The sequence below is a fragment of the Pogona vitticeps genome, chromosome 2, assembly GCF_051106095.1.
Source record: "Pogona vitticeps strain Pit_001003342236 chromosome 2, PviZW2.1, whole genome shotgun sequence".
Taxonomy (NCBI): Eukaryota; Metazoa; Chordata; class Lepidosauria; order Squamata; family Agamidae; genus Pogona; species Pogona vitticeps.
The window spans coordinates 231,142,407-231,159,899 of record NC_135784.1 but is presented as its reverse complement, the minus strand read 5'-3'; the positions used below and the strand labels follow the sequence as shown (position 1 = coordinate 231,159,899).

The window sequence follows — 17,493 nt, the reverse complement described above, 5'->3', positions numbered from 1 at the left end:
CACATGGAAACCAGTCAAGTGAGGTGAGGTGCCAAGAAAAATCATCCTCTGATCACTGCAGCTTCCTTTCAGAAAAAAATCACATGGAGTAAATCACTTCAAAGAAATGTGAATTTTCCCCATCTGTGTGTGATGCCTATGCGCGCAGCAAAAGTATTGTGTAGCCTATTAAGAAAGGGTTGTTATTTATTTATTTTTTCTTTTTTAATAAAAAATTATTTTCATATCAGGGTAGGGAATGGAGGGGAACAATGAGGATAAGGATAGAAGGGGGGTGAGATTGAAATGGTCCCTTACAAACAATATAGTTTCCATATGCATGGTATGTTAGATATTTATGTATCTTTTCATATATATATATATATATATATATATATATATATATATATATATATATATATATATATATATATATATATATATATATATATATATATATATATATATATATATATACACATACATACATTCATACATATGTATGTACATTTTTATATATGATCATGTTATATTACTTGTAACAAATCTGTTCAATATGTATATTTCTACATATATACAGTACTTGTATGTCCTTTCGCTGTTGCGGTACAGTACTGAGATGCCACTCATCTTTCTGTAGATTCTGTTAATTTATGCAGATCCTATTGCTCTTAGCATATAGGGTGCTAGTTGCTAAGCAACCAGAAGAGGCACAGTGCGCATGCTTTTTATGTTTGATAGATCTTTCATTTGTATGGAGTATTTTTAAAGGATATATATGAAAACTAGATAGTTTAGATTAGCTTTTTCATAAATTACAATTTTCATTTGGCATATCCTCATTTTGAGTCATTAGAGTTTTTCTTTCAAAAGAAATGCTTTCTAGGTATTTATGTTTTTTAAATATTTCATTACATATACACAAAGGGACTAAGAAATGGTATCTTTCTGTCAAAAGGTGGAGTCAGATGTTTGGTTTCTGTGCATTTTTTAAGGTAAAGCTAAGTATTCTGTTGCTGTTTTAGAAACGGAAGCAAAATAGGTGGCTGTTTAATTTGTATCTCTTTGACAGCATATCTCTCCCAAGTACTTTTAGTATTATTAGACCTGACTGTTCTCTACTTAGTCTAGATTCCTCCCAGCAAAGAATTTTGTTGCTGCATTTCCTAAAATTGAATTCTCAGTTAAAATACAGAATCAAGGTTTTTTTTCCCCCAAACATGCTACTTACTACAGCTTCTAAGCGGTAATTGTAAACTGCTTACATAGTAGTATCTCATAATTTGAATATCTAGACCTAAATCCTCTTGTGAAATACTGTACACGTAAGAGCAATCATGCAATTAGTTACATACCGTATTTGCTGCCTGTTTGTCTCATTCCCAGGTGTATTGCATAACTTGGGCATGTCCGAACAGGTAACACACAGCGGGCAAGATCACTCACTCCGTTTGCACAATTTTCAATTACACTACAAGATTCTGGCTCCAAGATTTGAAATCCCTGCCTAGTTTTCAGCAGTCTCAATCCTGTGTGTTAGCAACTAATTATCTCCCTATGTTTGTATATAGCAAGTGGCCTCTTTCAGATAGAACTGGTCACTTATCAGCTGATGGCCTGCATGGTAGTGTAAAGTGGGGGAGCACAATTAGCCCCACATGTTTCCTTTTAAGTTCAATCAATCAATCTTTATTTTTGAGGTCTCTGGCCCATTAAATTGTAGGACCCAGCTGAGGTGTTTTATCTGCTGGATAAACTACCCTTTTAAAGTCACTTCCTGAAAAACTGAGATTCTCAAATGGTTGGTCCTTTATCCTGGAACCTAGGAATGTATCTATGCTACAAAAGTTATAGCAGTTTGATACCAGTTTAACTATCATAGTGCTATACTGTGGAATCCTGGAGATTGTATTTTGGTGAGGTGAATTCTATAAAGTCCTCACATAGTATTTTAGTTGATTGTTCTGTAGCTGTCCAACAGATTATTCTAAGTACCACACCAAAGTTCATGATTTCTAATTCTATGAGATGAAACCCAGATTATTCAGTTCTTCAAAAAAATCCTCTGTGTATGAATGTAAGATATTGTGCTTCTGTACCCACAATTTAGAAAGCTAGGAAATGGCCCAATCTTGCTGCACAATACCATGCCTGCGTTACCAACAGGAAAAAGGATGCAAAGTTTTACATAGCAAAGGGCAGTCTGAATGTTGATAACACCAATGGCAGTAGTCAACAAGACAGTCTACAGGATACCCTCTTCTGCTCACACTGATTCACAGAGTAACACAATGCAAGGTAAAATCTGAGAAGGTGCTTCCTTTTTTCATTAGCTAACCAGTTCTCACCCAAAACACAAAGCACTTGTCAGGGCTGTTTTAGAGATGGAAGGTATTCATATACAAATATGAATATCCCCACATGGCTGGACTTGACGAGGGTGTGGCCCCTGGGGCCAGACTGTCCACTCATGTGTCCACCAGTGTCAACCTCACCGATCCTTCCAATCACTCCCGGAGCCCCGCTCTCTTCCCGCTTGGCTAGCCACTCCAGACAGTGTGAGGGAGGACGAGTCTCCCCACACAGCTGCTGAGTCTCTAGCCGAGCAGGATGAGAATGGGGCTCCAGGAGCGATTGGAAGGATGAGCAAGGCCACCACGGCTGGATGCATGAGTTGAAGGTCTAGCCCCAGGGGCCGGACCCTCATTCAGTCCAGCTGCACAGGGATATACAAAAAAACCCCATCTCTGGCTGTTTTCAACAAGGGTGAATGCTACATATGTGCAAAACTTGGTGCTGATCCAAGGTCCAGTTTCAAAGTTATAATTATTTACTTGCTTTTGTTTGTTTGTTTATTACTTCAATTTATATTCTGCCCCATTAGTGCCGAAGCACTACAGTGGGGTCTTGACTTAAGAACAGCTCGAGTTAAGAACATTTTGACTTAAGAACCACTCTCATAGGAAAATATTGACTTGATTTACATACTTAGATTTGAGTTAAGAACTGAAAAAAACCACGTGGGAGGCAGGGAAAGTGCAAAATTTGAACTTTCAGTTAACTGTTGGCCAGTGAAAAGGGTGCCTGTCTGCTTCCTCACTCCTCCCAGCGTTTAGAGAGTGGATTGGGAGACAGTCTTCGGACTGCCTGGTACTGTACTGCCTGGACTGTATTTTCCCTGCCTTCCCTGAACCTTTCTTGATCTAAGAAAAAAAGAAACAAAATATCCCCCTCTAGTGGTCGAAGGCAGAATAGCAGTTTCCCATTAGTTTCTATGGACGGAAAAGAGCAGATACGGATCAAATGGTTTTCAATGCATTCCTATGGGAAATGCAGATTTGACCTGCGAACTTTTTGACTTGAGAACCACCTTCCAATACGGATTAAGTTCTCAAGTCAAGACCCCACTGTATTCTGGGTGGTTTATAGGCAGTTAAAACCAAACAGTAACACTAAATTCCAACAGAAATAGCAATAACATAGCATAAAAACATGAAAAGCAGTGGCACCAAAACAGATTTTCAAAATAAAGCAGAACAGGAGGCAAGACATTCAATTGGGGTTGAAGTGTTTATGGTCCCCCTAGGCTTGGATTTCTTTTTGGAATGCTGAATTGGACTGTTGCACAGTATCTGCTGTACACAGATAAGTCTTGTTCACTCTGGTACTCTACTGGCACAGAACACTGCAAGCAGGAATTGCAGGTTGTGCAGGAGAGGCTCCTGGTGTAAAAGGGGGGGGGGCTGTTCTGCTATAGAATTTGTCTCAGGAGGTGCTGTGACCTGATCTCCCAGGATGGGCACTTCTGGTTGACAATCTTCTGGACAATTGCTTAGGGTTCGCATCATGGTAATAGGCAGCAGTGTTCCTGAAGCGAAAACTCACCAGCAATGACAAGGAGGTAGCCTGAGGACATCCTGTCTTGAAATTGCCCTGTTTAGGAGTAATTAGATTGAGAAATATCTTACCTATCTACAGATTGTATTGCTTTTGTAAATGTGGACGTTAGGTAGTGGAATTGCTAGTGAAATACCAAAGATTGGCAAATGGGTTTTGAGAGATACAGTGCTGCTAACAAAAGTCATAAACATCTAAAGCTTACAGTTAGGCTCTCTTTCATATGAGGCTTGTGAAAACATGCATTTTCTGGACAGTTTTGTGTGTGACTCCTGAAACTAAAAATGAATACGTTTCCAATGTGGCCAAAATCCAAGATTTCAGCTGTGAATGTTGTGACAGAAAATGTGTAGGTTTTTTAGATTCCAGAACTGCAGAAGCCCCTTGTTTAATGGTGGTAGTACTAGGAATGAGTCATTATTTTTCAGAAGCCTCCTTTTGCATATAATGGGCCAGAGCTGAGGGTTTCCTAAGGAGCACTAGTTTTGAATGGGTTGCTGGTAATTGCTACTAAATCATTCTCTACATTTACCTTAGACTCAGCTCTGTGAGGACATCGCCTAAGAATGGAGAAGAGGGATGCAGTCTATACAGTCTCTCTTCACAGCCAATTAATAATATTTTACACTTTTTTTCTCTCTATTAACAGTTCAGGACGACAGTTGAGCGAAGTCTTTATTCAGCTGCCTTCCAGAAAAGAATACCCAGAATACTATGAGTTAATTAGAAAGCCAGTGGACTTTAAAAAAATCAAGGTGGGAATAATTTCTCTTACAAATGCATGCAAACTTTTCAATATTGGAATGAAATTATAATTACATGCCTGCATAAAATATTGCTTGCTGTGACTCTTTCATGTATGTAATAGTTCACTGTCAGCAGCTTAATCATCATCATCATCATCATCATCATCATCATCATCATGTGCCATCAAGTCAATTCTGACATAAGGCAACCCTTTTCAGGATTTTCCAGGTAGAAAATACTTAGAAGTGGTTTTCCATTCCTTTCTTCTAGGATATCCTGGGACTGTGCAGCTGGCCCAAGGCCACACTGGCTGGCTCTTCTGGGATGCACGGTGGGGAGTTGAACTCCCAACCTCTGACTCCACAGCCAGATCCTTAAACCACTGATCTAGCCAGCCAGCATAGCAGCTTACCTAAAACAAATTCTTGAAAGTGCAGACTAATCTGTCAGCCAAGCAGCTATGTGTACTCTGGGAGTTTATGCTGCTATGGCAACTTAACTGCAACAAACCCTAAGTCTTTAAGTCTTCAAGGGAATGTTGATTAAGGTACTATTCTTACATATGCTGAGCTAGACAGAGCATGAAATCAAGCACTGCTTTGGAGACAGAGTACTAGACTTGTTTTTTAATACATGGAGTTGTTGAAGCCTCCCCATAGACAGATGCATTTCCTCTGTTCATGGAAGATTAAGAAGGAAGAAGGCATTAATTGACCCCTGCCTCTTCCTGCAGTCCCCTGCCCCCTAAAACATGGTTTCTCAAGCCCTCTCGCATAGTGGAAAAGATGATGCTGGGACCTACATAAGAAAGAAGGATCTATCCCCGTCTTCCAACCTATATTCTGAGGGGGGGAAAACACCGAATAAAATTTCACTTCAGCTATTTTTGGTAGGATAAGCTAGATCCAACCCATGAAAATTAGCAGTGGGTACACCTACTGCAGGTCAGTTTGAATGCTCCATTTTCTCTGATTGCTAAATATATGTTTCATTAATTTTGTGCCATTGGAACTGACTTATAGTGACATTCACAATCCCCATGCGGCCCCTGATTATTTCACCAAACAAAGAGCTCATGCTACGTGCCCCTCAGCTGCCACCAGTTGATTTCATCAACAATACCTATTATTAATAATCAAGGTCCAGGCCATATGTCATTTTAAAAGAACCAAACAAAATTTTTTTATTGATCCAGGTGTTGACAGAACTAGCAATGTTGTTAACTCTTAAACATTCTCCTTTATCCCTCTCAACCACCACTCTCTCGCCCAAACTCCCAAATCTCTCTGTCTCAAAACCCTATCTATGTCTATCTAAACTCCTCCTGCTGCTGAGTCTGCCCTTCCAACACTCCCATTGATCTATGCAAATAGCATATGAATATTCATGACCTGGGCAAACGCCACAGGGACCCTAATAGGGCTTTCGGGGTAAGTGAGATATTTAAGGAGCGTTTTTATCAATTCTACTCTTCTAGTGGGTTTCCATTACCAAGTGGGGATTCAAAGCCTGGTCTCCAGGGCCCTAGTCTGTCATTCTGTCCACTACACCATCTTATGTTTATAATAACCATAATTCTTGTTCTTTGGAGGAATATCTAAAATCACAGCAATCATTACAGCAGAATTAACTTATTTGTTGTTTTTTAGTACTATGGTAGCACTGCTATTTTGAGGTCTGGGCAGTTTCAGATGGATTTAGCTCAGTGGATTTTATGTCTGAATAAATTTACGGTATATAGAATTACACTCTCAGATTATTTTAATTTATGATGCTGTTGTTGTACATTTAATTTTGGGATGTGTGTACAATTTCCCCAAAGTTGGGCACAGAACCTTTTCTTGGAATACCCTATTGACATGACTCTAGTACAGTGGTTTCAATTTATTTATTTTTTTGACTCATGGTTTTCTTGAGTGGCAGCAGCAGCAATGGAGCAGGAGGAGAGTCACGGGGCAGGCATGGAGGAAGCAAAGGAGCCAGAGGAGCAGCAACACTGCTGGCTCGTCAAAGAGACAGAGGAGGGATTCCGCAGTGCCCCTGGCTGGGTTTGGCAGTATCTCGGAGCAGCACAGCACACACTTTGGGAACCCCTGCTCAAAGAGTGCTGAAAGTGACACCACTTCAAGCCCTGTGGCCCAACCAGTTATCATTGTTATCCAGTTCTGTCACTGAACATATGAAGAGTATTAGCTTTTATCTGAATTTGCTTAGATTATACTGTCTACTTTGTCTATGATAAAAGAATAATAGCACCTAATCTTACTGATAATTGTATCTGTTGTGTTTGGGATTATACTGTTTGTTAACCAACCATCTTGTCTTTTGTTTTCTTCCTCCAATTTCTTCGTCTTTGTAAAAACATGGTAGGAAAGAATTCGTAACCATAAATATCGGAGCCTTGGTGACCTGGAGAAGGATGTCATGTTGTTGTGTCACAATGCTCAGACCTTCAACTTGGAAGGATCACAGGTCTGATACAAATCATGTAGCTTTTGGTAATTAAAATATTGATGTGTGCTATGTATTTATGTGCATACGTGACATTGAAAAGCTTGAGGTTTCTCTCACTGTGGATCTGGTTTGTACTGTGTTAGATCATAAATTGTGTATGACAAATTTCACATTACTTCTTTTTTAACAGCAAGTTTTTTTCTGTAGCATTAGTACACTGGAAAAGATTTTAATGAAGGGAATAGCAGTAACAGGGAGTAAATAGAAGTTTTACTACCTCTGTGTAAGTTAGGGATTTAGAGTAGCGTATAAATGATTGTTGTTGCTTTTAATTCTCTTATTGAGAATCAGAATGTATGCATCTACAAACATCAATTTCCCCCATCCACTCTAGGGCAGCTTTTAATTTTTTAGGGACCTCTTCACAGCCCAAAGAAGGGATCTTTTGTGGTTGTTAATTAGCATGTGGGGGGAGGATGTTGTGATCTTATCCCTTATCCATACTCCTTAAAACTCAGTGAGCAGCTTAAAGCAGGGATGGAAGATGGTCCCCAAGGGCCATTTTTCAAATTGGCTAAAACCAGACAAAGGCTAATTTGCTTTTAATTTTTAAAAATTTTTAAAAACAGAACTTGTTTAATGTGAAGGTTGCTATATATTTTTATGATATTTACAATTAAAAAATATTCCCTCCCCCTGTGTTACAAATTTCCCCTCATGAAACAAGCAACTGAGGCAGATAAATTGATTTGGAAGAGTTTCCAGTATTTAGACAAATTGACCATTGAATTTCCCCATCCTTCAATATTCTTATTTGTCTAAGATTGATAATTAATTTAATGCCCATAATTTATTTTAAGAACTAACTTGCAAACACATCATTTTTCAGTATCCTTTATGATTAACTATTTCCCATAAATAATTAATAAAAACCATAATTAATTGTAACAGTTGATTTGGAACAATAATCCAAACTCCCACCCTTCTTCTGTATGCATTTTAGAAACTCCCATAATACGCACTTACTGTTTTACACATTACACATATTACATGTGCATATTACACATATTGCATGTGCAATGGAAAACCAAAGAGTTAGGATTCTCTGTTGCACACATAGTATTTATTTATTTATTTATTTATTTATTTATTTATTTATTTATTTATTTATTTATTTATTTATTTATTTTATTTCTATCCCACCTATCTGATCATATTAGACCACTCTAGGCGGCTTACAGTAAAAACAACAATGCAATTTTAAGACTTTACAGCAGAAACGTAAATAAAAAAAAAGAAGAACAGAATAAGAAAAAAGATCGTCAAGGGTTTTCTGTTGGGAAGGCCCGCCTATACATCAATGTTTTTAGTTGTTTCTTAAAAATGCCCAGCGAGGGAGCCACGCGAATCTCAGGGGGCAAGTTGTTCCAAAGGCGAGGAGCCACCGCCGAGAAGGCCCGGTTTCTGGTCTTTTCCTTTCGGGCCTCTCTCGGCGTTAGGCTCCTCAGCCTTATCTCCTGGCTCGCGCGAGTGACACGGGTAGATCTAGGTGGGAGAAGGCGTTCCGCCAAGTATCGAGGTCCTAAACCGTTTAGGGCTTTGTAAGTAAGCGTTAACACTTTGAAATCAATGCGGAATCGGATGGGCAGCCAATGCAATGCGGCCAGAGTGGGGGAGATATGTTGGTATCTTCTCAGCCCACTGAGTAGTCTGGCCGCCGCATTCTGCACCACCTGTAGTTTCCGCAGCAATCTCAAAGGTAGCCCCACGTAGAGCGCATTACAGTGGTCTAATCTCGAGACTACAAGCGCATGCACCAGAGTGGTGAGAGACCCCACATCAAGGTAGGGCCGCAGCTGGGCTATCCGCCTGAGATGGAAAAAAGCGGAACGGACCACGGACGCCACCTGGGTCTCCATGGTGAGCGCCGGGTCAAGATGGACACCCAAGCTACGGACCCCATCCCTGGCGGGCAGGGTCACCCCCCAAAAAATGAGGGAGTTTCCCATGTCCCCAGGTGTGGGGGCGCCCACCCTCAGTACCTCCGTCTTGTCCGGGTTCAGCCTCAGCCCGTTCTCCTGCATCCATTCCTGTACAGCCTCCAGGCAACGCCGAAGGGACAGAACGGCATCTCCTGCAGTTGGAAAAAAGGAGATGTCGAGCTGTGTGTCATCCGCATATTAATGGCACTGCGCTCCACACCTCCTGATGACCCCTCCCAGCGGCCTCATGTAGATATTAAACAGCATTGGGGAGATGATCGACCCCTGTGGGACCCCACAATTAAGGCACCACGGGGCCGAAACATTCTCCCCAAGCTGTACTCTCTGGGGACGGTCCTCCAAGAAGGAACGGAGCCAAGCAAAAGCCCGGCCACCTATCCCCAACTCGGCGAGCCTCCCCAGGAGGATACCATGGTCAATGGTATCAAAGGCCGCTGAGATATCGAGGAGGACCAACAGAGACACTTTGCCCCTGTCGGCCTCCCTCAATAAGTCATCACACAGGGCGACCAATGCCGTTTCTGTCCCATGGCGCGGCCTGAAGCCCGACTGGAATGGATCCAGGGCATCTGTTTCATCCAGGAACGCCTGGAGCTGATCGGCCACCACCCTCTCGACTACCTTGCTTAAGAAAGAAACATTGGCGACGGGCCTATAGTTGCCAATTTCGTCCGCCGCCAAACTGGGTTTCTTTCTTATGGGCCTAATGAGTGTTTCCTTGAGGGCAGAGGGAAATCTACCCTCAAGAAAGACCCATTAATTATTACAGTAGCCCATTCCGTTGTTGAGGGCCTGGCTGCCTTGATTAGCCAGGCCGGGCAGGGGTCCAAAGAGGAGGTGGTGGCACGACAGCGATCAAGCGTCCTGGCCACAGTGTCGGGCGATATGGGCTGAAAAGAGTCAAAAGACACCGGGCAAGACGGAGCGCTGGACATCTCAACTCGACTCACTGTATTCAAAAAAGGAGCGAGATCCCGGCGGATGGCCTCCACTTTGGATTTAAAAAATGCTGCAAATTGGTCCGGGGTAAGACTAGGGGGAGGCCTATCTCCCGGGCCAACTCCGGATAGGTCACGTACTATACGGAATAGTTCCGCCTGCTGGTTGGATGCCTCACTTATCCGGTTAGCGAGGTAAGTTCTACTGGCAGCCTTTACCTTAGACTGGTAAAGGTTAGTTGCGACCTTAACAGCTATACGATTGAAAACCGTCGGGTCCTTTCTCCATTTGCGCTCGAGCCGTCTCCTGACCCGCTTCGACACCCGAAGATCCTGGTTAAACCAGGGCGCCGGGCGATCTCTGCGGCGGAGAGTAGTAGTTATACTAACCAAATTAAGAGAAAGCGACAGCGTCAATAGAGACAGGAAGAATAAATGAAATGTGGAAATCAGGAACATTGTGTATTTCCACAACCAACTAGAGCAAGTTAACACTGATTTAAGCTTATTTAACAAGAGAACCACCTTGGCGAGCAACAGAGTCCCCTTTTCTGCTTAGAACATACATTAAGAGGAACAGGAAAACCTGCTGAAAAGCTGTGGGAATTCAGCATAAGATCATGACTGTGGTTTAGGAGTGGTGGTAGTATTTAAAATGTAGTTTTATTTGGGAGACAACAAAAATGCTTGGGGGATTTAAGATCTTATATAAGTATGGACTGCAGTTATAGATGTGTGCCATCACCACACATGTATTTTCCAGTCCAAATTTATCCAGTCTCCACTGCAATGTGAGTTGAAGAAAATAAAAATATCCACCTCCAAGTACTATACTGTTCAGGTTTGGTGCGCCACAGTTAGACCCCATTATGAGCACTAACTGGGGAAAGAATTCAAGAGGAGGGAAAAAGAAAAAGAGAATGTTTTCCTTCTCCTTTACTGCTCCGCCTTGTTGAGGCTGTCCTTTATCCTCCTTCCTGTTTTAAACCCTCTAAGTATGCATTGCCAAAGGACAGTCAACTCCAAAGCTGAGCGCCTCATTATTACAGAAGTAAAATATTGCCAGTGAAAGTATTCATTGCTTCTCTTTAGGGACAGCACTGAATCCCAGACAAGAGTGCTACATAATGTACCAGCAACCCTATTTGGACCAGGTGGAGATCTAAATAAATTTATCTCTAAATTGACAGTGGTGTCACTTTTGACATTTCTGTTCAAGCTTGAAGCCAGTTGGGAAGAACTCTGTGGCAGTAGTGCTCTCCTGTTTGCCACATTTGTTGTTCTTAGTCGTTTAGTCGTGTCCGACTCTTTGTGACCCCATGGACCAGAGCCAGGCCTTCCTATCTTCCACTGCCTCCCAGAGTTGGGTCAAATTCATGTTGGTAGCTTCAATGACACTCTCCAACCGTCTCATCCTCTGTCGTCCCCTTCTCCTCTTGCCTTCACATTTTCCCAACATCAGAAGTAATATTATCAGAATTATATAAATAATTGAATAATAATGTTGCTTTAATTAACATCAGGGGCTTTTCTAGAGAGTTTTCTCATGAGATGAGAATTGGAGTATTGGAGCCTGAGTTTCAGGATCTGTTCTTCCAGTTTGCCACATTAGCAAGCCCAAAATAAAAACATTGTATAATGCCGCTATCACCTCCATAGCACTTAGCCTTGCAGGTCCAACTAGTCTACAAAAGAAGTGTTGTGATACCACCACTGCGGCGGGCATACATCAAAACACTTTGTTGTATATCTTCAGCAGTGATAGAATCTTATATAGTCAGACACCCAGACCTATTGGATAGCTGTCAGTAATCCTGGGAATATCAGTTTATGACCACATCCTAGGGATTACCAATTTCTCAGTATTCTGGGGTAAGTGAAGTGTGTTGGTGTTTGTGAGGCAACTTTGAATTAGTTATCAACTACGGTAAATAATTTATTGGAGCAGGAGGAGCCTTATATTTTAATATTTATATTGCACATAGAGTTGTATGCAGATATACCTTGACACTTCTATTACAGTCAAAATGCAGTTTTGCATTTCCGATCTTATGCTAGCGGGTTAAAAAAAATCCTGATAAACACTGACAAAAATGGAGGGCTAAGATTAAATGGTTCTTCCCTCTAGTTTAGCAGTAGGAAACCTTGGAGCATACAACCATCCCTTTGTTGGACTACAAGGCCCATCAGCCATAACTAACGTACCAAGGGTGAGAATTATAGTCTTTTAACATTTAAAGAATCACACATGTTTCATCAAAGCCGCCCCCCTCATTTGCCCAACAGTCTTAACCAGGAGTAACAGCTGATCTATATACAGCCTTTTGCTGTGATTACAGTTAATCAGGTTCCCAGAATGAACTTCTGTTATGAGAGGCATAGTTAATATTCATACTTAAAGCTAGTACAAATATTGTTTAAAGCAGTTGTAAGACAGATGGAAAATTGGCCTGTTCATTGTATCTGAACCATGGCTAAAAACTTAAGAATACAGTGGTACCCTGCATAGCGATGTTAATCCGTTCCAGGATTAACGTCACTATCTGGATTCATCACTATGCGGGGGGGGGACCCATAACTCACCAGTAAGCGAAGATTCCCCCATCCGGCCGCCATTTTCGCTGCCCGGTAAGCAAGGGCAGGGCACGAAAACGCTGCGGGCGGCCATTTTCTGCACCCGGCTGCTATTTTGGAACCGCCGATCAGCTGTTTTCTAAACATCGCAATGCGAAGATTGGTAAGTGAAACGCTTACTGATCATCGCAGTGTGATGTTTAGCCTATCTAAACATCGCAGTGCGATCGCATTAGCGATAGCAAAAAACGCGTTGCTATGCAGATTCGTCATTAAACTGTGCGCTCGTTAAGCGAGGCACCATTGTACTGTATAGTGAACCCTATACATATCATGGTGTCTTGCTGCCTTTGGTGGCCAGTTCTAGTAACTACATCGTTGAAATACATATTTCTGGGGTTTTTCATTTCTTATTTTAAATATTTTCAGATTGTGGATAAGTGAAACTGTGGATATTGATCTCGCAGATATAGGGGTCCTACTGTATTGTAGTTACAGCTAGCCATACTTTGTGGTAGAAAATTCTCTTACTTAATGGGAGCTCATCTGTCTTTACTAAGTAGCATTGGAAGAGTGTGTTTGTTTCTACTTGAATAGCTAAATATTAGATGTTTTCATTGAAGGCTCTTTTAATATGATTAATAATAAAATATAAAATAATAATATAAAACAAAAATAAGTGGTGTTTTTAAAATATATGTTTTCATTTTATGGGTTGTCACTGGAGGTTTTTTAAACCTTCATTTAGTGCATTAAAAATTAACATCGGCATTTCGTGTAAAATTCATGCAACACGACTTATGACTTGTCATGGGAGAGAAAAGCCATGCTCTCTGTGGGTTTGCATAGAAAATAGCATTCCATGCTGTCAATTTTTGATGAAGCACAGCTTGCCGTTCTGATGCAGGTTTGCTTTCATGCTACAGATCTATGAAGATTCCATTGTTCTCCAGTCTGTGTTCAAAAGTGCACGACAGAAGCTTGCCAAAGAAGATGAAAGTGAGGAAGAGAGCAACGAGGAAGAAGATGATGATGAAGATGAATCGGAGTCAGAATGTAAGTGTCCTCCCTATTCAAAACGGAACACAAGAAACAGGTCTCATGGGGTAATGATTGTCATTCCTGGCTTTGTCTTTTGTAACCAGCAGAACATATATTTTAGGCAAAGCTGTGTTGTGTGTATATGGGATCTGTTGCTTTGTTCTTGTTTTCTGAGTCACTGTTCTTTCCCATTTCTGTCAGATTGTAAAAGAAATTGGGGAAGGGAACTCCCAGAGGACATCTGTGTTTATATCGCTTCAGACTAAGCCATTTTAAAGTCTCCAAAATATGTTACCTTTTAAATGCATAGCTTGGAATAAGTGATTTAGAAGAGCCCTTATTGGTGTGAGATTTATATGACTCCTCAGTCAGGGTTTATGGCTGACAAATTGTAAACACTAATTTTGGCCACAACATTTCTCTGTACTTGTGTTTCTTTTCCAGCCAAATCTGTAAAAGTTAAGATCAAACTAAACAAAAAAGATGACAAAAACCGGGATAAAGGGAAAGGCAAGAAGCGCCAAAGTCGAGTAAAAGCCAAACCGGTTGTGAGTGATGACGACAGTGATGAAGATCAAGATGAAAATGTAAGTTTTGCTTACAGAAGCAATAAATGCCTATAATTTTTTCCCAATGGTTTCTTCTATTGCAGTTTTATTGCATTAGGATGCTTGAAAGATCTGAACGAGTGAGCCTAGGGTTGCCTTGTGCATTGTAGCCACACAGATACCTTTCTCCCACTACTTCTAAAGACAAGCTAAAGCTTGATTCTTATGTATACAAAGTTGGAATTAAATCCCTGATATACGGATTTGATTCTCTGTAAATATGGGACAAGATCATGGTTATTTGTCTGCAGTCCTGTTTACCCTTACTTGGAAGTAAATCCCATTGAATGTAATGAGAATTACTTCTGAGTAAATAAGTAGGACGTGGTGGCGCTGTGGGCTAAACCGCAGAAGCCTTTGTGTGCTGCAGGGTCAGAAGACCAGCAGTCGTAAGATCGAATCCATGCAACTGAGTGAGCTCCCGTCGCTTTGTCCCAGCTCCTCGCCAACCTAGCAGTTCGAAAGCATGCAAATGCAAGTAGATAAATAGGTACCATCTTGGTGGGAAGGTAAACAGTATTCCATGTATAGCCGCGCTGGCAACGGAAACTGTCTTCGAACAAACGCTGGCTCTACGGCTTGGAAACACGGATGAGCACCGCCCCCTAGAGTTGAACACGACTGACTAAAATGTCAAGGGAAACCTTTACCTTAAATATGCATAGCATGGGACAGAAGCAAGGGAGGTAATCACATATGTAAATGTAATAATAGCCAGTTGAAACATATTTTGAATAGGCACAGCAGGCCTGTCTGAATGAAAACATCCTTTCCTGTGTGCTGAAAGTGAGGGGACTGGACAGTTTTTATTGGCAGGGAATACCACAGCCTGGGAGCAGTCACCAAAAAAGACCTCTCATGAGTTTCTGCCGAAAGTTCTTTGGAAATCAGAGATCTTGGAACATCAATCACAAATCTACAGGCCTTTATAAAATAAGTTTCAGCCATGGAATGGATGTCCTCAATTTCATACCTAATATAATTATTAATAGGGACAGTTTTCTTCTTGCAGATCAGCTGTATTAATTGTACAAAACATCTTGTCTGAATCAAGTCATTTTGTATTTCACACACAATTCCAGGTATAAATGTGTGCTCATCCTGTGTGAAAAGCTTGTGCCTAAAATTGTGTTTTAACCACAGACATTAGAAACATGCACATAACCTGCTTCTTTATCTGGCTCAGAAGACATTCAGAAATAATCATATGTGTTGAAGTCTTACTCAAAAATACAGTGGTGCCTCACTTAGCGACGTTAATCCATGCAGGAAAAAATGTTGCTAAGCGATTTCATTGCTAAACGGATTTTAAAAGCCCATACAAACGCATTAAAACGCCATTAATGTGTTCCTATGGGCTTCAAAACTAACAAACAAAAATCCTCCATAGGGGCGATCATTTTCGGTGCCTTTAAAGCGAGGCAACACAGCGGGCGGCCATTTTGTTTTTCCGGTGGCCATTTTGAAACCGCCGATCAGCTGGCCGAAAATGGGGGCTTTGCAGTGATCGCTTCCCTGCGATCATCGCAAAGCGAATTTTCCCCATAGGGGCCATCGCTAAGCAGTCGCTTCTGTGCTGAGCGAGGCACCACTGTATAGGAAATCTGCTTACTATATTTATATTGGTGGAACTTGAGTGACCAGTTATCTCTAGATTGCACCAAATTTCTTTTTTTTTAACCTTTGTATTAAATCTGTTGTCATAATTTTTCTCTTCTGTTTTTTTTAATGATCCACCCCCACATCCAGTAACCTTTCCCCTCTGTCCCTTTTACATCTAGGACCAGTCGGAAGCAAGTGGAAGCGATGACGAGTGATCCATACGGTCAAATGTTTTTAAATGAGAAGCTTTTTTTCCTTCTCCCATTTTACACCTAGTGAATTCACTTTGTCAGATAGGCATTGGGGTGTTTGTGTATTCACATCATCTATGAAATAGCTTTAGGATAGTGCCAGACAAACATACGATATCATGGTGTAAAAAAGGAAGAAAATGTAACATACTGTGACCAAATGGGCCTCAAAGATAAAATAACAAAATGGAAATCTTTTGATGGAAAAAACATGGGTTGATAGTATATTTCTATGGGTTGGGTTTAGCTTACTAATGGTTTGACTATTCCTGGTTTCAGTATTTGATTAGATGCTAGCACCTGGCATCAGAAAGATTATTAAGAAAAACAATGTCTTTTGTAGCATTGCTAACCAGGAGCCATTAAAAGCAACTGGTGATTTTATTTTTCATCAGGCAGTTTTCAAGATTTCATTAGTTCTGTATTTGTTTTTACACTGTGGTACATATATGCAGTTTTGTTTAATAGCTTCTAAATGTACAGTAGCTAGCTTCTCCTTGCCCTGTCCACTGCTTCATTTTATGCTCAGTGATCTCTTGGGGGAAAAAAGCTTTTTGAATTGTATACATGAAATTTATGTCTACTGTAAACTTTACTTTTGCTCCCCTCTCTTGCTTTTTTTTTCTTGATCATAAAAATGTTGGATTTTAAATGCTGTTGAATATTGCAATCTATATAGTATAAGGAATGACTTTTCTCATCAGATTATCTTTTATGTTACCAATATGGTTTGCCACCTTTCCCCAAAGTGTACTTAATCTTTGCTTTCTTTGCACAATGTCCTTGGTTGCAAGTCATAAGCCTGAGGCAAATAAAATTCCAGTAATTTTGAATTATTGTTGTCTCAACATTGGGGTCTGTCTGCATTTGGTTTCCGTCAAAATCTTACAGATAATTTGTTATTATTCTAGAGTAGAAGTGGGGAGCCGTTACTTCTCAAGATGTTTCAGATTTGAGCATGGCTGATAATAAAATATAAAGGTGGTAGGTAAATATCTGAAAGGGCTACATATTCCATCCCTAAGTTGGACTAATGGCAGCTGTGAGGTTAATGATACATTGTTATGATGTTCCTGGAGAAGGGAGTGATAGCTAAATAAACCACTCCTTATATATGCCACACCACCATTAACAATTCTCATCCTATAGGACATCATTCCAGCAATTACTCAATTTCATTTCTTCAATAGTGCATAGTTTATGCCATATCCATCTTCTTTTCTATTGTGGGCCAACTTGGCTTGTCTGCTGTTGATAAATCAAGTGTAAGTGAACCTTTCTTCTATGTACTATTGCTTGCTGGTACTGAAATGATTGGGGAGGTTCATGATGTCCAGGACAGAGTTGTGTGGCACATGTTAAAATGGCCCATGTTCTAAGCATCCAAACAGGACTGTGG

At 40.7% G+C, this 17,493-nt stretch overlaps 1 protein-coding gene across 5 annotated transcripts in view; it reads left to right on the top strand.

The window, feature by feature from the left end:
• The window catches only part of SMARCA2 (SWI/SNF related BAF chromatin remodeling complex subunit ATPase 2), a 152,066-nt gene extending 135,139 nt beyond the window's left edge, over nt 1-16,927 (top strand). For 4 of the 5 annotated variants that reach the window (XM_020801559.3, XM_078385051.1, XM_020801558.3 and 1 more), the window contains 5 exons: nt 4,526-4,631; nt 6,994-7,095; nt 13,519-13,648; nt 14,078-14,220; nt 16,023-16,927. In XM_020801559.3, coding sequence (XP_020657218.3) covers nt 4,526-4,631; nt 6,994-7,095; nt 13,519-13,648; nt 14,078-14,220; nt 16,023-16,058 — 517 coding nt within the window. In that variant the 3' untranslated portion in view covers nt 16,059-16,927. Of the gene's footprint in view, nt 1-4,525; nt 4,632-6,993; nt 7,096-13,518; nt 13,649-14,077; nt 14,221-15,990 lie in introns of all 5 variants that reach the window. The other variant, XM_078385052.1, reaches the window with a different exon arrangement.
• Nucleotides 16,928-17,493: the final 566 nt, after the last annotated feature.